Raw genomic sequence first — 26,312 nt, 5'->3', positions numbered from 1 at the left:
ATACAATAAAATATTAAAAATAAAACATCTAATATTTAATAATTCATTGATTAGCTAAATATTTTAAATATTGTGTAAAAACAAGCAACCTCTACTTGCATCCATACATTTTTCCAAGATAAACTTTCTGTAAAATGAAAAAGAACAAATGTTTTAAAAGTTTCAAAAACTATAATAAATTAAATCTAAGCACAACATTCTGTTCAGGTCAGGATCCTCGTGTAAATTCATGTAAATACATGAAGGACGTTTAAAAAAATGTTATTGTAAGGAAAATAATTAAACTATTATAGATAGATAGATAGATAGATAGATAGATAGATAGATAGATAGATAGATAGATAGATAGATAGATAGATAGATAGATAGATAGATAGATAGATAGATAGATAGATAGATAGAGTTAAAAAAATTACCTTTTTTTAAATAAAAAGTTTAGATAAGATGAATTGTTGGTGATTGTATGGGTTTTGTCCAGATTTTGGAAGCAATACATGAACAAGGGAAATTAAGACATGTAAAAAAAACAATTAAGACCAACAACACAATATTTCAGTAAATTTAAGACTTTTTAAGGCCTTAAATTTGGATTTTGAGATTTAAGACATTAAGACGTTTTAAGACCCTGCAGGAACCCTGATGATAGTCGCATTGTGACATATCTGATTTATATCTGATTTATTTCCACATATGAAAAAGGCCAAAAACAGATCTCCGAATATCCATGTGTTTTTTTTTTCGCGTTTACACGGTCATGAAACAGATCTGATCTGTGTCACATATGAGCAAAAGTTTCTTGCAGTAATGTTTTTTTGTAATAAATGGAAAGCAATTGACATGTCTTATACCTTTTTTGCTGATCCAAAAAAAAGGGTGACTCTAAAACCATAGTGTGATCTAAACCGTGAGAGTTGTGATCCGTTACACCACTAGGGTTTATATGAACCAAAATATATAGTCTATGTTTACTTAAAAATGGACACACATACACATCATCATTTAAAGGACCCACGCTGTTCAAATATGTGTGGAATATTCATAATATTCCAACTGTGAATTTTACTATAACATTGAATTATTAATAATATTTGTATTTTTAGTTGTGTCTGGACTGACCTGAACTCTACAGCGTCGGCTCCTCATTCAGTTCGCTCACGTTATGTGTGCTGCCATTCTCTCTGAAGGCCAAAAAGGGACGTTTCCTCTCCTCCTCCTCTCTGTCCAGCTCTTCTCCATCTCCATCTTGACGGGACAGTTTGTTCGCCAGAGGAACCTCTATGACCTGCTCGAAGGCCTCGTTAATAGTGCCGTTTTCTCGGAGTAGTGCAGACATGCTTGCAATGAGAGAGAAAGAAACCATTTTGGGTTTACTGTCATATCAGAAACACTGGTAATGTCCTTCCAAAAGCAGATAAGATATACACTCATTTTATAAATGACGCGTGCTACAAGAGAAAAAGAAACTATTAACACATACAATAAAAATTAAATGGTAATTAATGCATTTACTAACATGAACAAACAATGAACAATACATCCCTCACTATATTTATCTTTTTAAATTTTGGTTTATGAATATAAAGTTGTTCATTGTTAACTCGCAGTGCACTAACTAATGTTGGATGTTAATAATGCATTAGTAAATGAATTATGATTCATAAATGATGCACAAGATTGTTCATATTTAGTTAATGTAAGTAATTAACATCAACTAACTGACCCTTATTTTAATGCGTTACCAGATTTACATTTACAAATATGCATTTTAAAGTCATCCCAGTTAAAAATCCTTGCCTGATAACATAAAAGATAGGGCATTACAAATATATATGTACGTATAGTATATACAAAGTTGTAATTTCAGATTTCTAAACTCTGTATTTGATTATTATTTTTTAATTATTATCTTTTAACATTTATACCTTTTAACATTTATTGTTGTAGGATAAGGGTGTCTACTAAATGAACATGTAAACAGTACACAAGTGGTATAATAAACGATCTACAAAAGTAAAAAAAAAAGTGGTGTTCCTCTTATCACCAGTAGGGGGTAGGAGAGTAATTACAGTCAGATCATTTTAGGCATTATACAGATTTATTTACTGGACAATATTGCACAGTGACTTTAGAATGAAGAACATTTCAGTAGCTGGATAAGCACTAGAAAAGCACACGACAACAATAAATGTGGAGTACACATTTTAATTTAAATCATATTTAAAAAAACCCGAATCAAACATTACTTAATTACTACTACTACTTACAATAATATAACTACATTATGAGAACATCATATTACATTTTTAAAAGAATTATTATTTAAACATGATTATTTTATTTTTTAAATTGTGAGCTATAACCAACTACAATTAAATTTGACATATATTTTATTAAAACTAATTATTATTATTATTTTTTTAATGCAAATTAAATTACCTGCAAATAAAAATGTATATAGATTAATAAATAAACAGAGCGGCATTAATGTGTCTTAAAGTAAAGTAAAACAGCTATAAACTTCAGCAAGATAAAGTCATTGTATACAGAGCCCTAGACCTTTATCTTTAAAGTACAATTATGGAAACATTGTTCATCTTAACTTAAAGCTACGTCGTAATTGCTGGCCTCGCACGTCACACACCTGTCAATCAGCATGTCACCTTAAAGGGTTAAACAAATGACGCACAGCACTACTACGATTAAAGAAAAGTTTGCGTTGTTACACTTTACTTACCTTTTAATACATTTTGGTGCGATTTATTATTATTTATAATATAGTCAAAACAAATGTTTTTCAGATCATGTAAATTAACAAGCCTCAAATAATTTTTAGGAATAAGGAATAATTACAAAATGCACATTAAGATTACAATCAGCTGTGAGATTGAAATGAATTCCATGAAATTTAGGCCCCATTCACACGGGGCTTTAGCGTCCACGCTTGACTGAAGGCGTGTCTGAAGTTGGGGCTAACGCGATCGTCATAGCAGCATCAGCCATTGAAATTCAGTCACCAATAGGCCACTGTCTAGCTGGTGTATTTGCATAAAGCGATCTGATTGGCTGACGCTTCCGTCGGCGCTTGAAAAGTTGAGCTAGTTCCAACTTCTGCAGCGAGCAACGCCTCTAAAGCAGCGCCGACGGATCCACAATGCAGTTCGGCAACGCTTGACGTCACACATTCAAAGTGAATGGGAAGCTTTGACGCTGACGCCCCGTGTGAATGGGGCGTTAATGTATTAGTTTCTATTTGTTTATTTAAATGCAAATTAAAATAAATACAAGCTAATACAATGCAATACACATTAACACATAACCAAACTATCTTTTTATTTATTTATTTATTTATTTATTTATATATATATATATATATATATATATATATATATATATATATATATATATATATATATATATATATATATATATGTATGTTTATGTGTGTGTGTGTGTGTGTGTGTGTGTGTGTATATATATATATATATATATATATATATATATATATATATATATATGTATATATGTGTGTGTGTGTGTGTGTGTGTATATATATAATTATAAAAACATTTAATAATTATTTACTTCTTCATTAATTTCAATCAGAATTAACCTGAAGCTGTGTTTCAGATCACGTGAACGAACATCCCTATATTTATTTGTATGATTAATTATAAAGCACACATTCCTCTGGTCTCACCTGTGACCTGATGTGGGCAGTACAGGTGTAATGTAGCTTGGCCCCGTGTGTCCATTACTGTCGCTCTGTACCGTCTCTAAGGTCTCTGAAGCCAGAGGGTCAGACACACTCACTGAGGGACCGCCGGACACTGAACCTGCAAGAAAACACACACACGTTAATAATGTCAGGCTCAATAAAGACAGTGGTGTGCGCATGTACATACAAAATCACTATTCACCTGGATCCTGTCCACTCTGCTGACTGACATCTCCATTTCTCTGCGGGGTGGTTTTCTTTCAAAACAAAAGGTGTGTAAAATATAAACTGTCTGTGTATGCGTGTGTGTGTGTGTGTGTGTGTGTGTGTGTGTGTTAAAAAAAATCCAGGACTTTTAAATTACAGGCTGCAATCCTGAAAAGCAGGCTTCAATTGTCTTGCAGGCCTCATTTCTTACCTGATCAGATCTGCGTGTGCGCTTCATAATTTCCTCAAGGCGCTGTGTGGCAGACGAGAACACAATCAGATGGCTTATAATTAGACACTCTACTTAACAATGGTCAAATATAATGAACTTGACTTGCTTTCTTCCTCTCCATTCTCTCAGCCTCCTCTTTCTGGAAGTGTTTCTCTCTCTCCAGACGCAAGCGCTCTGCTTCTTCTTTCTGGCGAGCCTCCTCTTCCTCTTTCTGTATATACAAAAAAGTAAATAATTTAAGGCCACTGGCATGTAAGATTTAACATATAAAGGTGTTAATATCCAGCATGTTTTTATTTTAGAGCTGCTAAACAGAGATTAGAAGTTCATACTAAGATTGGTACACAGCACACTACAATACATTCATTGTCTTTTCGGCTTAGTCCCTTTATTAATCTGGGGTTGCCACAGCGGAATAAACCGCCAACATATCCAGCATACGTTTTACACAGCGGATGCTCCTCCAGCTGCAACCCATCACTGGGAAACACCTATACACACTCATTCACACGCACTATGGACAATTTAGCCAATCCAATTCACCTGTACAGCATGTCTTTGGACTGTGGGGAAAATCGGAGCACCCGGAGGAAACCGACGCCAACACAGGGAGAACATGCAAACTCCACACAGAATGCCAGCTGACCCAGCCGGGGTCAGTTACCTACTGCGTCACTGTGCTGCCCCTCCATTGAAAATACTTCAGTAAAATAAATACTGATATTTTAATTCATGACGAGAAACTATAGAATCTAATGTAAAGAAGAAGAAAGAAAAAAAACGCACACATTTACTTAATCAAAAGTAACAAACTCTTACATTGTAAATATTATTACAAGTTAAAATAATATATTTTTATATATTTTATGATGTAATTTATTCTTGTGACAATTGTCAGCATCATCAAGGATTAAAGAAAGAAGAGAGCTATAGCATAATAAAACAATGTGACTATTAAAATGATAAATCAAAGTCAACATTAGCTATATTCAACTATATTTTTTCACAAAACACAAACTATTATAATTATCCAATTCTGGTTTCTAAAAAAACTATCGTTAGCCAACTAAGGTCGCAAGCTCCATCATTATAAACATAGTTTGTTGATTTGACATTTCCCAAATCCATCACTCCAACGAACATTCGCAAACTTGTGTGCTTGCAACCACACCTCTGGAGCTGTAGTTAGAAGCATAGTTCCTGGCTGTGTTCCATTCCCAGTTATGTCCCCTATGCCCTATTCATTTAAAACATTCTAACATTTGAACTTGGAAAGATTAAAAAAATGCATTAAAGTCATCTCTCTTAGATGTAATTTGCTTTCCAAGTATTTTTACAGATCATCAAGTTTACAATTGTGCTCCCTTTGCAGTGCACTTTGAAAACATTGATGTCATTCTGAACACAGCCGTAACTCATGACGAAAGCTAAAGGTGACCAATTATTTAAAAGCGGAATTCACGTTTAATCTCCAAAGCTTGTAAAAACAAAAAAAACATAGCATACTAATGCTTTTAATTTATAGGTTATTTATTAAGGATCTGTACTGTATGACATGGGCCTGTTGGTTAAAACACTTCTGCAACGGTTTGCATGTGTCAATTTGTAAAAGTAGACTTTTCCAAAACTATAACATAAATAAACAATATTCAACTTAATAATAATAATTTTAATAATAATCATAGTCATCATCATCATTATGATTAATATTATTAAAGTAGAATTTTTTACATTTACTAATAAATAATAAATATTAAATTTCTTAATAAATAGCCTCATTATTTATTTATATGATTTTATTTTATTTTTATGTTAGCTTTTGTAAGTGATTTTATGTTTTACAATATAATTTGTACCCCTGGTTTCACAAACAAGGTTTAAGGCTAGTAGAGATTAAATTGCATGTTTGAGCTGTCTCAACTCAAAATAACTTGCGGTGAGATGTCTTAAAATAAATCAGTGTCCTTTTTTTGTCTCCAGGTGCACACTAGTAATATATTTTTTAGGTCATTTTTATAAATGTGGCTTAAATAACCTAATTTAACTAAGCCCTTAGTCCTGGCTTAATCTACACCCTGTTTGTGAAACTGGACCGTAATGTTCTCAATATTTGAAAAGGAAACACAGGCAATATCAGTGCCACTTTCATATATTTTAATTCATATGAAAAGCGAGTGCATGTTTTACCAAAACTAATGTAGTTTTGGTAAATAATATGTATTTGAAATGCGTGTGCGTGAGTAAAACAATATAATTTGAAGAAATGATCGGGTTCTTCTATGAGGAAGTAGTTACTCCACACCATTTAGGGCATCATTATGGGCGTTGTACGTTATAACTACCATGGTTCAAACGATAGATCTGCGACAGAGAAACTATGGATTTGGGGAAACACTCATCACTACATCGTTCTTTTCCCAAACGATGCATCATATTATGATAGGTCAGGTTGCGTTGTTTGGGAAAGGCACCCCTGAACAGCAATTTTGCTTTCATCATGTTTTTTTAGTTCAGTAGTAACTCATCTAAACGATATTTATTATGTTGACATAATCAGATATGTTGACAGAATATGCAGTTGACAAAGTGGTCTTCTGCTGTTAAATAAGATTAACAAACAACATCACTTCACAACCTCATATAAGCAATAACTTAACTTACTGAAGCCACAAATGGCTTCAGATCTCAGATCAGCCACTAGATGACACTATTTCTACTGATTTCAGTAGACATCTGATCTTGTTAAACATGAGGTGCTGCCATCTCTCTGTACAGTGAACATGCAATTGTGAATTCCCATATGAAAATGTTAATGTAAATACAGTCAAAACACTTCAAAGATGATTCGATTAAATAAGAAATTAACTCATTATCAATTAACAATATTCAATTTACACAGTGGTGGTGCTGATGTAACAAGCGAGCGCCCCAAGTCACTGTAGTCCATTTATAGCCTAATGTTAGCTTTTCAGTTCTTGCGTTTGCATCTAAGATCAAAAGTAATAAACGTTGTATTTTCATGTGAGGGTTATCCAGTTGGACAAATTGTGTGAGTGTAATGAACAGTGTTTGAACACAGAGCTTATTATTTGCAATCTTCGAAAAGGTTATAGGAAAATCCTATTGGGATTTTATTGAAGGAACCAGTTTTATGCTAGCAGCCGATTGGCCTACAAGGGGACATCATTGTTCCTCCACACTATTAAATGCTGGAAGAAACGGATAAATGAAACTCAAGGTGTGGAATCACTTCAGGGTAAACAAACAGAAAAATAATGTTCAGTTTTGGGTGAACTATCCCCTTAAAGTACACTTTCTTTGTGCCCAGAGCGAGCGCTGTGCATTTATTGATCTGTGTGTTGTGATGAATGAATGTGATTATATATTCTGTTAGTATATACTTGTTTCTGCAGGCGTTCGGCTTCTTCTCTCTCCCTCTGCGCTCTCTCCTCTTCTAAACGCATCTCCTCCTCCTCTTTTCTCCTCTTCTCCTCCGCCTGCCGCTGTGCCTCCTCCTCTCTCTTCGCTCGCTCTTCTGCCTTCCTGCGGGCCATTTCCTCCCTGCTGCGCCTGCATGCACACAAGACAACTTTTCCTTCACAATAAATCATCTATATGGACCCTTATCACAAAACCGTTATGACGCGTTTAATCTTAAATCCTTGAAAGTTTTAATATTTCATTTATTTTTAAACGTATTTACATCTACAGTGGGGGAAATAAGTATTGTTTTTTTTTTCCTGAGAATAATCTTTCTAAAGGAGCTGCTGACATGGAATTAAAGCAGATTTTGGTAAAAACTTAAACAATACAAACATAAATAACAATGAAATGACAGAAGGAGAAAGTGATGAACTACTGAAAAGTGTTTAATACTTTATATAAAAGGCTTTTTAATGATTAAAGGTGAAAGATTAAAGACGACTCTCATATCTAGAATGAAGTCTCATGCATTGCTCAGGTGTGAGTTTCTCGCAGACTTCAACAGAGTGTAAAAATCTTGATGGTTCTGCGAGTCTCTTCTGTCAAATCTGATCTTCATTTTGTCTTTTCTATTGGATTGAAGTCAGATTAAAGGCTGGGCCATTCTACAGATTGATTTTCTTTTTCTGAAAGCATTTGAGAGTCTCCTTGGCTGTGTTTTGGATCATTGTCTTGCTGAAATGTCCACCCTGGTTTCATCTTCATCATCCTGCTAATGTAGATGTTGGACTGAAGCAGCTGATATTCATTTACACTGAGGAAGGGCAGAGGGATGCTGAAGAACTGCTGAGAGATTTCAGCTGCTGTCTGGGCTTTCACTGCCTTTCTACACCTCCCTTTCTTTATGTGTTCAATACTTTTCCCCTGTGTAACTTCATTTTAATACACATAACTTCATTTGTAATCTAGTTTTGTTTTCTTTGCATATATGGATTTCTTTGGTTGTTACCAACATCTGGGGAAAAAGTCAACGGCACATACAAAAAAAAAAGTTTTCTGAGAAAAGTGGTGACGTGTTCAATACTTATTTCCCCCACTGTATAAGTATTTGCGCGTGTATTATGTCATCTTTGCATCATTTTACAAAAATTTTATTACAGATTTTGCAATGTGTTTCCAATGCAGTGTCTAAGGGGGTGGGACAGTACATTTTCTGGCTGCGGTTTTCAGTATCACAAGAGCATAGGATCCCCAAGAGGCGACACTCTAGTGCGGTTTGGGAAACAGCCATAAGATGGCGCGGCGGCCATATTGGAATGAAAATTCCAACAGACAACAGCATATTTCAAGACCAGCGACGTGATGATCCCAAGGATTCCATATCCGGGACCAGGCCATATCCTGAGCTGCTGCTGCGCTGATGGTCGTGGGGAGTGGAGAACATGTGTCTGATTCCAGCGACACTCCAGGGACAGACGAGTCTTCGCTGAGGCCATCTTCCAGCCTAAACCACGGCGAATGAAGCTCTGCACAAGACTTTTGGCCAGCGTAGAAATTAAAATGGTCGTGCCCAACTGAGTCTGGTTCTCTCAAGGTTTTTTTTCTTCACTCCCATCAGGTGTGGTTTTTTTTCCCTCTCCGCTGTCGCCACTGCCTCGCATGGTTCAGGATTGGTAGAGCTACGCATCGATGAATTTGCTCTTCAGTGTTTAAACTCTCAGTAATGATAAATCACACTGAACTGAGCTAAACTGAACTGAACTGAACTTAAACACTAAAACCTGAACCACACTGTTCCAGTTACTATGACCATTTATGTGAAGCTGCTTTGACACAATCTACATTGTAAAAGCGCCATACAAATAAAGCTGAATTGAATTGAATTGAATATTATAAATCTGTAAAATAAACTATCAAAGTGCTGATGATTGTGAAAGTAAGTGTTGTATTGTCGTCTTTCAGGTTGTATCTCAGCTTTAATCCACTATTTAAATAAATAAATAAAAAACAAAGCTGCTTCTCATCGTGACAGCAGTAAGATCCAATAGACAGCCGACTGCTTTCACTCAAAAATGGCTGAATCTGGAGTTGTTGCTGGGCGCTGCTGTTGCAATGGAACGTTCTATTGAGTGTCGCCTCTTGGTCATTCTAAGCTCTTCGGTTTCACCAAAGACTAGAATACACAAGACATGTCACTCGTATACTTTTGAATAGGGAAAAATGTAACTGTCAATATGGCGAATGAAGCCCCACCTTCTAGTACAAGAGCCAATCATCGATCGCTATATGGCGAATAAAGCCCACCTTCTAGTACAGGAGCCAATCAGCAACCACTATAGAATGACAATTGTCCTCCGGAGGGGCTCGAACCACACGTGATTTTCTGCAGATTGTGTATAATATAAACATTTATTCAAAAAAAGGTAATGATTCGCACTCAATTGCTTCGTACTGTTTTTAATTTTAAATTTTTCTTACATTTTACGGGTAATTAAAAGACAGACGTTGTCACACTGAGGAAGGCTTTGTGCCAAAACGTCTTTCTTTTAATCACCCGTAAAATGCAAAAAAAATTGAAAATAAAAACAGTACAAAGCAATTGAGTGCAAATCATTACCTTTTTTTTTGAATAATAGCATCGATAAGATTGACGCACCAAACCAAAGAAGTAACTAAAAAAAACGCAAGTGCGCAGGGCAAACTTCAGTAACTCTACACACGTAATATAAACATTTAGAAATGAAACTAAATAAGGGAGTAGTTGTATAACTTTTGGTTATTCATATTATGGAGTTTAATTTGATGTTTCCCCATTCAAACAGAATGCCCAGGCATACTGCCGGAGAGGCGTTTCAAAGATGGCCGCCGAGTGAAATGACTCACCTTATGCCGAGTTCAGACTGCATGATTTTCCAACTAGTTGTGTCACAGATGTTTTCACACTGCTTGACTATCTGGGCTAGCGTTTTGTCGCTGCTTTGTTTACACTGCAAGATGGTTCGGCGACATAGACATTCACATTGCATGACTTTACTATAGGGAGAATCGCCGACAACTTCGTCCAAACTACGTCTCACAGCCAAAAACACGTAGTATAGCCTATCTTTTGTTATTAACTACATAAAAAGAAAGAAGCCTTTAATGGGGTAGAACATGTACATGTCTGCTCACCTGGGTTTAAAGGGAATTAGCCATTTCTCCTTAACGTTGATAATAAACTAATTTCTTTCTGTATGAAACGTCAAACAAACACGGTTGCTCCTGAGTCCTGTCAAACCTCCATTAGTTTTCCCTCCATTTAGTGGGTCCAAATAAACCTAAAAAGAGCGCTTTTAACTTCTCCCCCAGCCTCCCGCTGCCTGCAGCAGGTATACACACACGCACACACAAGTGAATGCTGCTCTCTCATTGGCTGTAGGCGATCGCTGATGTTATTTTCAGTCTAAACTCAATTCACACGACACGATTTGCATCGCCGACAGCTCCGGATATTTAGCACGCCAAATATCTCGCAGGCATCGGCGACTCATCGGCGATTCTCTCAGATCGCGTCTTTGATAGTTCATACTGTGTGATTGTCACTCACGTGCACGAGCACCGATTTGCCTGTGATTTCAGGCATTTGTCGGCGATTTCTCAAAACCTGTCGGCGAGCCAAAATCAGGGCTAAAATCACGCAGTCTGAACTAGGCATTAAAGGGACGTTGGTATCACAGCTTTTTTCTGACAGTGTTGGTAACACCATTGCAGAGTTTTGCTTTTATTATTTCAGCAAATGGTATTGTCAGTACAAGCTCTCCCATTCACTGCGCTCAAAGTTTACCAACTATGACGCTACTGAGAAACATGTAAAAAGGGTCCATTGTTTTGATTTGGCTCTTTAAAACACACGCACGCACATACACACACACACACACACACCTTTCAGCCTCTTCCTGCTGCCTCTTCTCCTCTTCTTCTCTTTCTCTCTGTTCTCTGGCCTGCCGTCGTTTCTCAGCCAGCAGACGAGAGGCCTCCTCTGGATCGGTGGTGCCTGCAGAGGGTCGGCCTCCAGGAGAACTTCCAGAAGCTTCTACAAAGACCAAAAAGCCACACCAGTACATTTAAAGCTTCTCTGTAGGGATGTCAATTTCTAAAAACCTCCTTGAGCTACTGTCGTTTAAATGTCAGATTAATGAGTTTTATGCACAGCAAGTGTTTTTCAGTCACTGATAAACTTCCAATGGAACATTTATGTGATTATTAAGGTTCCTCTTACAGCATTGATAATAGGGCTGTGCAATTAATTGAATTGAAATTCAAATTCGATTTTCAACAATTATTAAAAAACATTCATTAGGATAAAATGATTATTATGCGCCATCCTGCCACCATTCCAGCAGTGCAGTCCGAATTCATTCCTCTCAAAACTCATTTTCATTCAGTGAAATCATGTAACGTGACTTTTGTAGTATAGGACGCGCTTCACTTATGGAGGTTTATTCCATTCTTTTGTTTTTAAATGCAGGAAAGAGAACGCATGCTGTTGTGTGTGTCTACACACCATGTAGTTATCTTAAGATGAGAGCCTAAATGGTCAAATGCATGCAAAAATGTTTCAAAACGCGGTTTTATTTTGATACTTATATGCCAGAAAGTTTAGTAACTATATTGGAGATATCAAAAAGGGCCGGAGTCCTATTGGATTATGGGCATGTTTGTTTCAGTGCTTTCAAATATCAAAATAGTTTAGCAAAATTCACAAAGTGCACTTTTAAAGGATTATCAATCATCAATTCTGTACCGTCGCTCCCTATACGCAGAGTGCACAGGTTGCATAGGGCACAAACTCCAGAGTACCATCTCAGTTGTTCAAATAAAAATTATTAATATTTGTATTTGTAATATTAACATAAACTGAGTATAAATAAAATATATTGATAATATGTCGATAAAGGCGAGGCAGTGGCGCAGTAGGTAGTGCTGTACAGCATGAAGGTCGCTGGTTCGAACCTCAGCTCAGTTGGCGTTTCTGTGTGGAGTTTGCATGTTCTCCCTGCCTTCGCGTGGGTTTCCTCTGGGTGCTCCGGTTTCCCCCACAGTCCAAAGACATGTGTTACAGGTGAACTGGGTAGACTAAATTGCGTAGTGTATGGGTGTGTGTGTGAATGTGTGTGGATGTTTCCCAGAGATGGGTTGCGGCTGAAAGGGCATCCGCTGCGTAAAAATTTGCTGGATAAGTTGGTGGTTCATTCCGCTGTGGTGACCCCTGATTAATAAAGGGACTAAGCTGACAAGAAAATGAATGAATTAATGAATATGTTGATAAACACATTTAAAAAATGCATTTTAAGATAAATACAAAAAAAATATGAGGCAACTTTTTTTCCTGCGCACTTACACGTACCCAGGCCCACTTGTGTCTGCGACTGCTAACAGCTTATGATTATAAATGATGCAAGTTGTGAAGTTGTGTCTTAAAAAGAGGAAATAAGTACAAGATGAATCGCGTGCATCACTTTCAGATAACTTATGTCTATGAATCTATACATTTTTGGTTGTTCAAGTAAATTAGTGAGGCTAGCGTTTAACTTCGTCACAACTGCACAAAATCTGCCTGATATGTTGTTGTTTATGTTCTGTTTACTTGCTTTGCTGCTGTGCATTGTGTTTTGATCTATGATAAGACAAGTTCTATGACTTTTTTATATTAAATCAATCCATTTGCCTGTCTTCCGCATGTTGCTACCAATTACACAAACTCAGTTATTATTATTATTATTATTAACTTGTGCAATACTTAACAATTCTGTTTGCACACCAGCTACATCTACTGCACGATTATTTCACTGTCGGTATTATTTATTATAATTCAGTGCAGTTAGCTTTGTTTATTGTTTTGTCTATTCCTATACATTTCCTTTTGCTGCTGTCCTCTCTGAAATCTGACAAGTTAATTTTGTTGCATCCCTGCAATGACTATAAAAACTCTTTAGTCTTTACATCAGTAGATTGCTTTGCTTTTAATAGGCCAGTTGTTTTACATAACTATATGAAATAAGAGTGCTTGCAAGCCTGTTGTCTTAATGGTATGTCATGCGTTTTTCTTTAAATGACTAATTTCTCCTGTATTGTACATGCAGGTTCAATGCTGAAATTGGTCACAAAAGAAGATGAGGTGGCCTGATCCAGAGGCATCAGCAGCTGCACAGGTGTAGACACTGTGCTGCACTGAGGACTGTCCATCTACCAGCTATGCAGGTACAGAAAAATTTCACTTAGGGCACACTTGTGGCAAGCAGCGGCCCTGCATCAATTGATTACAACTATTACAAGTGGATTAAATTGCTGGGATCCCTAATTCTAACACAATTGTGCTTGACCGTTTATAAATGGTGGTATTACTGACCAGAACTAGGCTCTGTTGTAGTCAATGGAGCTTCTGGTTCAGTTTTAGGAGGTTCTACGTCCTCCTTTTTGGCCGCCTCTCTTTCTGCTGTAACTCTCAGGCTCTCGGATGTCGGTCTGCTGGGCCTGAGATTGCCTGGCGATAAGGACGGATTGCTATGAGACAGCGGGATTGATGCTGGAGGAGGAGGAGACCTGGACTTTTTGGGGTTTGGTGTCTTCTGAAAGGGTTTAGCAGTAGAGCTCCTGGGGAAAACACAAAAAAATCAGTAGGTGAAATGTAGTTGATCAAGTCACAATGCTAGTGATAGATTTATAATTTGAATTAATTGTAATATTTATTACAATCCCACTGTCAAACTTGTATGTAGTTATGATCAATGCCATTCAATTTTGCCATTTTAGATATTCCTATGTTGTGGTGTAAAGGTACAAAATGCATTGTATAGTACGTGCATGAATATAAAACCAAATGCACAAGTATTTATGGAGTGATTTCTTTTGAATTAGATTTAATTTGATTTCTTGGAAATAATTAAGACTGCTTAAGTCAGTGGTTCCCAAAATGGGGGTCGGGACCCCCTGGGGGGTTTGCGGGATAATGTCAGGAGCGGGGTTCCCGGGTTGGGGGGCGGTGGTCGCTTGGTGATTAGATTTATCTGCTGCAGTAGATGAATTTTAAAGCACCAGGTTAAACTTTGACACCTTTATGACACTCAAATACATCAAAAATACATACAGACCACAACTGAACATGGAGGATGATCACAAGTGGTGGTCTCCAAAAATAACCAAAAAGAGACTTGTGCTGTAAACATTGTGCCCACCAGTCTCATTAGGTGCGACTATAAATAGATAAGGTTGTTAGACTGTTGCACTTTTTTATGCTCATGTTTATTTAGGCCTATTGTTGTGTGTGCAATGTTTGTATATTTACTGTATACCCATATCCAAGAATAATAGGGGTCACGAGTCACAGGCATTGTTATTTTGGGAATCATGGGCTGAAACCTTTGGGAATCCCTGGTGTTGGATCCATTTATTTACTTTATTTAAAAGGTTTGTGCTGTACCCCCTGCAGGCCAGAGGAAGCTTAAAATGCCTGGGTGTGGCCTACTGGCGAAAGGCCTACTGGGAGCACATGGTCTTTAGACCTTACCTGCAGACTGTTTGGTGGCCAAAGTTTCAGATTTTGTTTATTTAATATCAGTTTTAAGTTTAAATCAACTCTACAATAAACAGCAACAAATGAAGACTTGTTGCTCTATATACTATTTCTAAAGAAAAATCTAAACCCCTCAGCATACTTAATTTATGATTGGCAAAACATACAAGAAATCTGAATATATTTGTAAAGTAAACAAGACAACGTAGGTTTATTTTTGTTTAGAATTTTGTAATAATTTTCTTCATTGTCTAAATAAAATACATTTCCGTATGTGTTCCACATGTTATTTTAAAGTGTGTGTGTGTATATATATATGTATGTATGTATGTATGTGTGTGTGTATGTATGTATGTATGTATGTGTGTGTGTGTGTGTGTGTGTGTGTGTGTGTGTGTGTATATGTGTATATATATATATATATATATATATATATATATATATATATATATATATGTATATGTATATATATATATATATATATATATATATATATATATATATATATATATATATATATACACATTAACATTTCAGTACAAGTATTTTTAGCACTTTTAAAAATATTTATTGTTATATTGAGTTAGATTGTCAGATTAATTAGTTCTTATTTCTTAGCTAGTATTTCTTAAGTAAACATTTGATAATTCTTTACTTGCCATTAGAAAGACCTCTGAAATTTAAAATGAGTGCAGGATTCCCACATTGTCATAAACAGCAGATTCAAAAGCGTTCAAGGACTTTTTAAAAGCACCATTCATTTCAAATCAAACACTTGCAATTTACTCCGCCAGCATATGTAGCACCCCTACATACATCCTTACAGTACTTAATTCACTTACACTTAATATTTACATTTATATATCAAAGTGATGATGATGATGTTTTGAATGTGTCATTTTCAAAAATAAAAATGTTCAAATCACTTGAATAAGAGAGAAATGGTCGTGCCCAACTGAACCTGGTTTCTCTCAAGGTTCTGAATTCTTCACTTTCCTCAACTGGTGAAGTTTGTTCCTGGCCACTGTTGCTACTGGCTTGTAAGGTTTGAGACTTATGGACATAATCTACATTGTAAAAGTGCTAAATAAATAAAGATGAACTGAATTAAATTGAAAAAAAAAATGTTGAATTCAATGCTGGTGATATTCATATATGGTATCTGAAATATTGATCTAATGTGTATTGTCAGTCAAAGTTCTCGTAGAAGACTTTTAGATTAGGAGTTTCCCATTGTTTTTTCATTGCGTTTCTGACAGCAGCACAGTACAATTGTTGAAATAGCACCATGAACTAATTTGATTTCAAATTTAATTCAAGTTAAGAACTTTCAGGTCTTGAATCCATATTTTAGAAATTCAAGTACTTTCAACAAGCTTTGGAACAATGTAATTTAAAATGCATACTGAAAACTCATTCATTCTTAACAGCATGTTTTTATCTTGAGGGCTTTTATACCTATTAGGGGATGGATTGGTGACCCTGCTGCGATGGCCGACAGGTGAAGGAGCTCTCTTAGGTGTGAAAAGACTCAAACTGGGAGTGGGATATGACAGGTTACTCCATGACTTCCTCACATTGTCTTTATCCTTCCTGTCAATCTATAAGAGGATGCAGAAAACACAAACACTGCAATTGTTCTTTAACACACAAGTAACTACCAGAGGCACATAAACAAATTCAAGCACAATAGTAAAGCATGCATGTATGTGTTTTCTTACCAGGATATTTGTTTTAGTTAAATTACCTATCTCTCTAATTGATAAACATCAATATAAAACACAGTATTAAAAATAATGAATCAATAAGACATCAACTGATCCAATCTATCAGCAGACATAAAAATAATGATGAATAAAAGTTGACACTTTCTTATTCTCTAAATCAAACATAGATAAATTCTAAACTCTAGCACCAAAAACAATAGTTAGAAAATAAACAAATAAATATAAAACAATTATTATTAATAAATAAAATAAATTGATAAAAAAAGAAAGATGAGATAGAGATGTGTAAAAGCAAGTATGCATAAGACAGAACAGTAATACCATTTTTTTTATAAAAATAATTTGTAGTGATTAGTGCTGGGCAAAAATTAATCGTGATTATATATGTGTAATGTGTATATTTATTATGTAAACTACCTGACAAAAGTCTTGTCGCCTATCCAAGTTTTAAGATCAACAAATAACTTGACTTCTAGTTGATCATTTGGTATCAGAAGTGGCTTATATGAAAGGCAATGGCCTCTAGATGACGCTTATTTTACCAAAATAAAATATGATCATGCCTTGATTTTTAATTATTTCATTAGGACAGTAAGGTCTGACTTTGCTTAGACAAAAGTCTTGTCACTTTACAGAAATAATGTCCAGTATAGAATATAAAGTCATGCTGCAGTGGAAACAGAATGAATTTTGTGTCTGACTCTCATGAGCTTGGAGGACTGCATCCATACATCTCTGCAATGACTCAAATCACTTATTAATAAAGTCATCTGGAATGGCAAAGAAAGCACTTGCAGGACTCCCAGAGTTCATCACAATTCTTTGGATTCATCTTCAATGCCTCCTCCATCTTACCCCAGACATGCTCAATAATGTTCATATCTGGCGACTAGGCTGGACAATCCTGGAGCACTTTGGCCTTCTTTGCTTTCAGGAACTTTGATGTGGAGGCTGAAGTATGAGAAGGAGCGCTATCCTGCTGAAGAATTCGCCCTCTCCTGTGGTTTGTAATGTAATGGGCAGCACAAATGTCGTGATACCTCAGGCTGTTGATGTTGGCATCCACTCTGCAGATCTCTCGCACACCCCCATACTGAATGTAACCACAAATCACGATTTTTCCTTCACCAAACTTGACTGATTTCTGTGAGAATCTTGGCTCCATGCGGGTTCCAGTAGGTCTTCTGCATTATTACAGATGATTGGGATGCAGTTCAACAGATTTTTCATCTGAAAATCGACCATCTGCCATTTTTCCAAATGATCAACTAGAAGTCAAGTTATTTATTCTTGCTCTTACAACTGGGATCGACGACAAGACTTTTTAAAAATTAAAAATGTTTATTCATATTTAGATATAAAATATGTATATAATATAAATTATATACACACACACACACAAACCAGTGTTGTTTCTGAGTATATGTGTATATCACACTCATAAATATATAAATACACAACCATATTACGTCAAAACTTTAATTTTGGATGTGATTAATTGCAATAAACTTAGGCCAGGTTTAGAATTCTAACAATATAATAGTTATTATTATCTATAATTGTCACATTACATCCTTTATTGTTATTTTAGGGAGGGTACTTAAATAATGTGAAACGTTTTTAATATTCTTACCATGATATTCTGAGTGGTCTTTCTGCGATTGCTGCCATCTGGAGGAATAAAGCCTGCTCTGATTGGTCTCTCCAGATTAAGGCCTGCTTTCATTGGCCGTTCGGCGCTACGTGACTGGATGGACTTGAAGGACATGGAGCTCATTGGGTGACAGGAAGCTGAGCGAGGACAAACGGGGGTCACTGTACGATGGTCAAGTTTAACCAACCAATCAGGGAGTTTTGTGAGATAATTCAATCGATTCAGTTTGGACAAGAGGAGAGCCGGGAGAGAGAAGGATGCGCAAGAGGAAAGGGTTAAAAGGATGAATGAGTGATGGAAAAAGTGGAAAGAGAAGAAAAATAAAGCATGTATTAGTAACCATAAAAGCTCTAGCAAGAAATTAGGCAGCATCAATGTCATTGGAAGGAGGAGAATTAAATTTAATTCAATTTAAATTTATTTGCATAGCATTTTTCACAATAATTATTGTTTCAAAGCAGCTGTACAAAAGGTGTACATTATTGTGTTGCAATCCAAATTAGAATAGTTATGTTATTAGCATAACTTTATTAGTGGTTAATTACTTTAATTAACCACTAAATAACAACTATTAATAGTTGATGTTATTATAAATAAGCAAAATTAAACTGCAGTTTTATAGTATATACAATTGAAACCAGAAGTTTACATACACTCTAAAAAAAAAAAAAAAGAAACTTTACCATTTTAAAAAAAAAATGTTTTTTGGTAAATTATACTAAATGTTCACTATTTTAGGTCTGTTAGGATTAGCTAAATGATTTATATTTGCTTAATGCCAGAATAATGAGATAAAACGTTTTTTTGAAATTTTTATTAATTTCTAGACAGTCAAGTTTACACACATTTCCTTGGTATATTTTTAGCTTTGCTTTTAAACTTTGTAACGTTGGTCAAATGTTTTGGGTATCCTTCCACAAGCTTCTCAATAGTTTGAAGGAATTTTGGCCCATTCCTCCTGACAGAATTGGTGTAACTGAGTCAGATTAGTTGGCCGTCTTGCTCGCACAAGCTTTTTCAACTCTGCCCACAAAATTCTATAGGATTGACATCAGGGCTTTGTGATAGCCACTCCAAAACATTCACTCCGTTGTCTTTAAAGCACATTTTAACTAATTTGGCAGTATGCTTGGGGTCATTGTATGCTTGGGGTCACACCCACTTGTGGCCAAGTTTTAATTTCCTGGCTGATGTCTTGAGATGTTGCTTCAGTATTTCTACATAATGTTCTTTCTTCATGATGCCATCTATGCTGTGAAGTGGACCAGTCCCTCCTGCAGCAAAACAGCCCCAAAACATGATGCTGCCGCCCCAATAACTACAGTTGGGATGGTGTTCCTAGCCTTCTAAGCTTTCCCCTTTGTCCTCCAAATGTAACACAGGTCATTATTGCCAAACAGTTCAATCTTAGTTCCATCAGACCGCAGGACATGTCTGCAAAAATTGTTCTTTTCTCCAGTGTAATTTAGCAAATTGCAGTCTGGCTTTTTTGTTGATTCTGGCTTGTTGATTTTCCCATGTTGACAGAAAAGGAAGCAGTGTGTTTGAGGTTTTCCTTAAATACTAATATACAGTTGTGCCTCCAATGAACTCAAATGTTGTCAAAATTAGCAAATCAGAAACTTCCAAAACCTTGACATCATCATCTGAGCTTTTTTAGAGGCAGAATAATCTTCTTGTATGTAAACTTGACTTTCAAGAAAAGTTATAACAATTTCTCAACAAAATCTCTCTCTCATTTTTCTGCTATTAGGCATAACAGAATCAAATGTGATAATCCTAACTTACGTAAAAGAGAAAAAGTTTAGTCACATTAACATCTGACTTTTTAAAACATGGTTATGTGCCTTTTCATATAGTGTGTGTAAACTTCTGATTTAAACTGTCGGTGATGTCTATGTGTAGATGTTCAATTAAGTGTATTTGTGAAATAAAGTGTTTTCAAATCTACAAATCTAAGGGATTGGTCAGTTAATGTGTTTTTCTGATCTAAAAAGCCATCACATTGTGTAAAGGGCAGTTGTAAATTCCCTCTGAAATGCATTCAAGACTGATATTAATTTGATTTCTCAAACCACTTCAGGAGGTGGTCTGGGATAGACTAAATAAAAACTGGATTCTGAATGGAGGGGAAAAATTTTTTAAAAACTGTGTTCTTCATTTTTGAAAGCATACTTTTGTTTTGTTAAGTAGATTATACACAAATTAATGTAAACCATTTACAGTTTTGTATCTGTATGACAAAAATAAAATTCTTTGTAACAATTTTTCTGTAAAACTATCCTGTTATTTCTGTAAAAGTTTAATAAAAGGATTTTTAAAAAATTGTATTAAAAAAATAATAAATTGTATGCGGTAAAAGATGTGTAGCTTATGTTTCTTGAAACAATAATAACTAAGTAAAATGTAGTGTATCTGATGCTTTAGTCAATGTAACTTGTTAAATTTTGCTCATATGGTGAGGTTTGAAGATTGGATTTACAGTGTATCTGTTTAGCAAAAATATATGCCGAGTTCAGACTGCATGATTTTAGGCCCAATTTTGACTCGCTAACAGGTTGAGTAAAATCGCAGACAATTGGCTGCACTCACAGGGAAATCGGAGCTAGATTTACGCGATCTGAGAGAATCATAGATGAGTCGCTGACACCCGTGAGATATTTGGCATGTTAACTATCTGGACCTATCGGCGATTCAAATCATGCCGTGTGAAATGTGTTCTGTCTGAAATAACATTTACCCACTAATATGGGTATCTGCAGGCCAGCGGGAGACTGGGGGAGAAGTTAAAAGGGCTTCTTTTTTATCTATTTGGACCCAAGAAATGGAGGAAAAAGGATGGATATTACTTCCTCAAGGCAATGATGATGAAGTTGCTCATGTCAGATTTCTTCAATTTTATTAAAATCCCTAACAATTAGTAAGAAACCGACACCCATAAATAACACACAAGTCATTGAGAGATTAGCATCAGCTCCATTAGTACAAACCCACACATAGACATCGGTTAAAGATGAAGTGGAAAATAACTTAGAAAAGCTAAAGTATGTGTTCTCTACCTGCTTCTCCAGATAAAGACATGGCGCTGCGACTCCTGGCCAGATAGGAGTGTGTTGGCGTCTGTAATCGACTTATCACTGTGTTCTCCCATGGAGTAAGGGGCATGCGACGCATACCTAGAGGAGCACAGACACACATATTCTTACTTATACCTGAAGACAACATTATTAACCCTCCTTTGAAATTTTAAATATTAAAATAATTTCCCAAATGATGCTTAATGGAGATATTATAAAAAAAAGTTTAAGTTAAGATACTAGTATTCAGCAACATTTAAATGCTTAATTTAATTAGGCAAGTCATTGAACAACAATGTTTTTTAGACAATGGGAATTATATTTAAATTTAATGTTTTTTAAAGCATATTAGCTTATTGGCAATACTTTTACTAATACAAACTTATTGTAATGTGAGTTGATTATTAGTTAAGTATTTGTAAACGCATCTACTAACATACACAATACATTTATTACAGTATTTGTTCATGTTAGCTATCATTATTTAATGAAAATACAGCTGTTCATCGTAAGTTTATGTCATATCACAGTGCAATTTAATGTTGTTATCAAGCATGACTTTGGGTTTTAATAAGGCATTAGTAAATGTTATACTATGATTAATAAATGCAATTGATTATACTTAAAGTTAGTATATACATGAACTAATGAAAACGTATTGTAACGCAGCCTATTTCTTCGATTTATTCAATAGTATTCCTTTTATTTCACCCAGCTAATAGAAATAAGGACTTCTCAGGAGCCATAAATAGTATAGGAAACACTGTGAAAAGGGATCATTAAATGAATTAAAATTTACAGGAGGGGTAACAATTTTGTCTGTTTATACTTTCACTTTAAATAAAGGGGACAAAGGACACATTGCCACATAACAACCTTAACAGGCAACAGCAGAGCATTTGACAGGGCATGCATGCAGACCATCAGAATAAGTTACCCGTTTGCATGCTCTTCACACAGTTTCTGTACATTTTTGAGTTAAGTAAAACCAAGCAATCAAGAAAAAAAAACAGGGTTAATTAAATAATTATAAATAATAATAATAAGCACAAACTCTAGTGGAAAGACCACATGAAAAAAAAATTATATATATTGCATTGTGTTATGAAGAATAATCATTCAACGTGAGCTTATGCGAAATTAAAATCATTTCGTTGACCCTACCTGTATTTTTATGCAGCAGAGAAGTTATTTTGGTAATAAAATGAAAACCCTGAAAATTATTTGTTTTTTTCTAATAATATGCTCAGAATAATTGTACACACAAGATATTGAGTAACAAACTTGATTTTGATTTCATGTCGTCTTAAATAACACTCATCACTGCACCGCTGCAGGTAATAGACAGGAGCACAGAAAAACAAGACTAAAAAGGGAAAAAGAAAGAAAAATCCTGCACACAATTGTCTTTTTCTTCTTAGATTTCATGCTTCTAAAAGAAAATAAGCATGCAAGAATTAAAGCTGAAAAGGTGCTAACAAGAAACAGTGAACCCCCATATGAAGCATGCAGCATGCACACACAGTACAGTAACATTCCCCACTTATTTTTCTAAATATCAAAATATTACTTGAAAATTAAAAAAACACTTCAAACATGCACAAAGATGGCATGCAATATTTGTAGATAACAGAACAGACACCATGGCACCAGAGCAGAATGTAGCCAGGGCTCAAGACTAAAATGCCTGATAATATATTTTGCAGATATTTAAGAAATGTAGTGAAATTGTAGTAGTGTGTTCCTTTTTCACTTGAATGGTTTCCATGCTTCATCACTTCAGTTTTTGTTCTTGTGTTCTAATTTTTTGCCGAATAATCTATAACTTCTTTCACACAGTGACACCGGTAAATATCTGAAAAATTTACGGAACGACGTTACCGGTAAATTAAAAAAAGCGCTGTTCACACAGGCGAGGACGTTACGAAATTTATCCAGAAAAGAGCATTCACACATCCATTCCAAAACAGCGATAAATTCTAACATCAATAACCAGAGATGACCTCTAAACGGCTGGGCTTGTATTTGTAAACATTTGACTACATTACAAACTCTGTGGATGGATCAGTATTGTGAACAAATTCCATGAATATACAGAGGAACACTTTTGCATGTCGAGATGTACATGATATGTGTGTGTGCTGGTGCTTACAAGCTGCTTCACGGGCACACGCGACGTGTCACGCAAAGGAAGCAGAGCCTGAAGGTAAACAAACAACGGCTTACCATAAGCATCTTATCGATAATTATTTACACAGTTAGCATTAAGAAAGAACACATGAACGTTATCTGACTAACATCTAGCAGCTAAAAGTGTAAGGAAAAATATTCAAAGGCTTTTATTTTCATAAACCACGCGGACGTGAATGCGTCTGACTGTTCTGATTGTATTTTCAAAAAGGGCCTGTTCACACACATAGACCTTTCTGAAAAATTGACGGTAATTTTGTAGAAAGGTCTGTATGTGTGAAAGGGGCTAATGTCTACACGCTGAATTGGACCAACTCAATCCAATATTAACCTGACTTGAGACAATGTATGAGAGATCAACTAGCCTAAACAACGTTGATTAGGTAATGTAAAGCATGCACCAATACATTTGTGCAATCGAAGAGCCTGCTGTCCGGTCGGAAAAGTTTGTTTTTCTTTAGGAGAGACTCTTTTTTTTTTATGTGATAAAATTTGAAAATTAACATTGAAATAATGTATTTCAACATCTTATTTTACGGCAGACACTAAATTACGAGAACCATTTGATCTACACACTTGATCTACATCTGTCAGGATCATCAACAGCTTTCACACCTGTTTTTCAAAATCACAAAAACACTCCATAACCCACTCTAAACAGTATCGTAAACCCACTTATTCAGTGTGGCCCACCGTTTAAGAAACACTCCTCTACTAAACATAGATATACACTCACCGGCCACTTTATTAGCTACACCTCACTAGTACCAGGTTGAACCCGCTTTTGCCTTTAGACTTGCCTTAATCCTTCATGGCATAGATTTAACAAGGTACTGAAATTATTCCTCAGAGATTTTAGTCCACATTGACATGATAGCATCACACAGTTGCCGCAGATTTGTCGGCTGCAAATCTATGATGCAAATCCCCCATTTCACCACATCTCAAAGGTGCTCTATTGGATTGAGCTCTGGTTACTGTGGAGGCCATTTGAGTAGAGTGAACTCATTGTCATGGTTAAGAAACCAGTCTGAGATGATTCACGCTTTATGACATGGTGCATTATCCTGCTGAAAGTTGCCATCATAAGATGAGTACACTGTAGTCATAAAGGGATGAACATGGTCAGCAACAATACTCGGGTAGACTGTGGCGTTGACACAATGCTCAATTGGTAATAATGGGCCCAAAGTGTGCCAAGAAAATATCCTCCACACCAATACACCACCACCACCAGCCTGAACCATTGATACATGGCAGGATGGATCCATGCTTTCATGTTGTTGACGCCAAATTCTAGCCCTACCATCCGAATATTGCAGCAGAAATCGAGACTCTTCTTCTACTCTTCTACGAAATCTTCTATTGTCTATTCTATTCTTCTATTGTCCTTATATTCTTGTGGTGAGCATGTGCGAATTGTAGCCTCAGTTTCCTGTTCTTAGCGCACAGGAGTGGCACCCGGGGTGGTCTTCTGCTGCTGTAGCCCATCCGCCTCAAGGTTGGACGCATTGTGCGTTCAGAGATGCTCTTCTGCATACCTCTGTTGTAATGAGTGCTTATTTGAGGTACTGTTGCCTTTCTATCAGCTGGAACCAGTCTGGCCATCTTCCTCTGACCTCATCAACAAGGAATTTGTGCCCACAGAACTGCCACTCACTGGATATTTTCTCTTTTTCGGACCATTCTCTGTAATCCCTAGAGATGGTTCTGCATAAAAACCCCAGTAGATCAATAGTTTCTGAAATACTCAGACCAGCCCGTCAGGCACCAGCAACCATGCCACGTTCAAAGTCACTTAAATCACCTTTCTTCCCCATTCTGATGCTTGTGTTTGAACTGCAGCAGATCGTCTTGACCATGTCGACATGCCTAAATGCATTAAGTTGCTGCCATGTGATTGTCTGAGTAGAAATTTGCGTTAGTGAGCAGTTGGACCTAATAAAGTGGCTAGTGAGTGTAGGCTTAAGCTAGTTTTGTTTACGAAATAAACTAAAATGTAAATAAAATATGACAACAAGACGCCAGTGTCAGAAACTTATATTATTGTCAGCTAAATGAACAGTACTTTTTGAAATAACTTGATAAAATAACATTGACTGCGCCTTAATGTGCATATTTTCCAGCCTAAATGACTGAATATTAAACATTTTATTTATTATTTAGATCAGAAAGGTTGATAGTATGCACATTGAGACATAAGGATATGGATGGTTCACACGAACTGTCCAGAACTCTGTCCGGAAATGTGAATAGAGTGTTTCAGGACATACTGTATGGATTACATCAATTGCAATTAGCTAAATGTACCCCTCAATGCAGAAACGAAGAGAAAAAAAAGTATGTACTGAGACAAATCATGTCACTGAGTGCAAAGAGTCTTAGAGAAAATGCAGTAAAAAAAAATGTATTCGTGTTTGTGAACGCTACTGTTCATTCATGCTTTTTGATGCTTTCATGATTAGTGAATCTGCAGTCTGGAGCCCTGGATAGCACAGCTTTGAACTCAGTAAGAGAGCATAATGAAAGGTTCCC

General features: G+C 35.9%; 1 protein-coding gene and 1 long non-coding RNA gene across 51 annotated transcripts in view; one reads left to right on the top strand and one right to left on the bottom strand.

Annotated features, from left to right (window-relative positions):
• Positions 1 to 26,312, bottom strand: part of map7b (microtubule-associated protein 7b) — an 89,680-nt gene that overhangs the window by 4,432 nt on the left and 58,936 nt on the right. For 27 of the 50 annotated variants that reach the window (XR_015523931.1, XR_015523932.1, XR_015523943.1 and 24 more), the window contains 11 exons: positions 21,570 to 21,686; positions 18,490 to 18,671; positions 16,588 to 16,730; positions 13,966 to 14,210; positions 11,499 to 11,649; positions 7,556 to 7,724; positions 4,261 to 4,365; positions 4,134 to 4,175; positions 3,918 to 3,972; positions 3,698 to 3,833; positions 1,117 to 1,334 (listed from right to left, as the gene is read on the bottom strand). Coding sequence is in view for 23 of the 50 variants with exons in the window: in XM_087307734.1 (XP_087163860.1) it covers positions 1,124 to 1,334; positions 3,698 to 3,833; positions 3,918 to 3,972; positions 4,134 to 4,175; positions 4,261 to 4,365; positions 7,556 to 7,724; positions 11,499 to 11,649; positions 13,966 to 14,210; positions 16,588 to 16,730; positions 18,490 to 18,671; positions 21,570 to 21,686 (1,556 nt within the window). In the remaining 27 variants the exon portion in view is untranslated. The remainder of the gene's footprint in view (positions 1 to 1,116; positions 1,335 to 3,697; positions 3,834 to 3,917; positions 3,973 to 4,133; positions 4,176 to 4,260; positions 4,366 to 7,555; positions 7,725 to 11,498; positions 11,650 to 13,965; positions 14,211 to 16,587; positions 16,731 to 18,489; positions 18,672 to 21,569; positions 21,687 to 26,312) is intronic. The other 23 variants (XR_015523935.1, XR_015523947.1, XR_015523948.1 and 20 more) reach the window with 1 other exon arrangement.
• Positions 25,179 to 26,312, top strand: part of LOC147838277 (uncharacterized) — a 4,468-nt gene continuing 3,334 nt past the window's right edge. The window contains exon 1 of the long non-coding RNA XR_015524104.1: positions 25,179 to 26,312. This exon is cut by the window's right edge and continues 1,013 nt beyond it. This is a non-coding gene — a long non-coding RNA (uncharacterized LOC147838277).

The sequence above is a fragment of the Danio rerio genome, chromosome 23 (genome assembly GCF_052040795.2).
Source record: "Danio rerio strain M-AB ecotype USA chromosome 23, GRCz13ab, whole genome shotgun sequence".
Lineage (NCBI taxonomy): Eukaryota > Metazoa > Chordata > Actinopteri > Cypriniformes > Danionidae > Danio > Danio rerio.
Note: the sequence above shows the minus strand (reverse complement) of the source record. Positions and strands in the feature narration are given on the sequence as shown.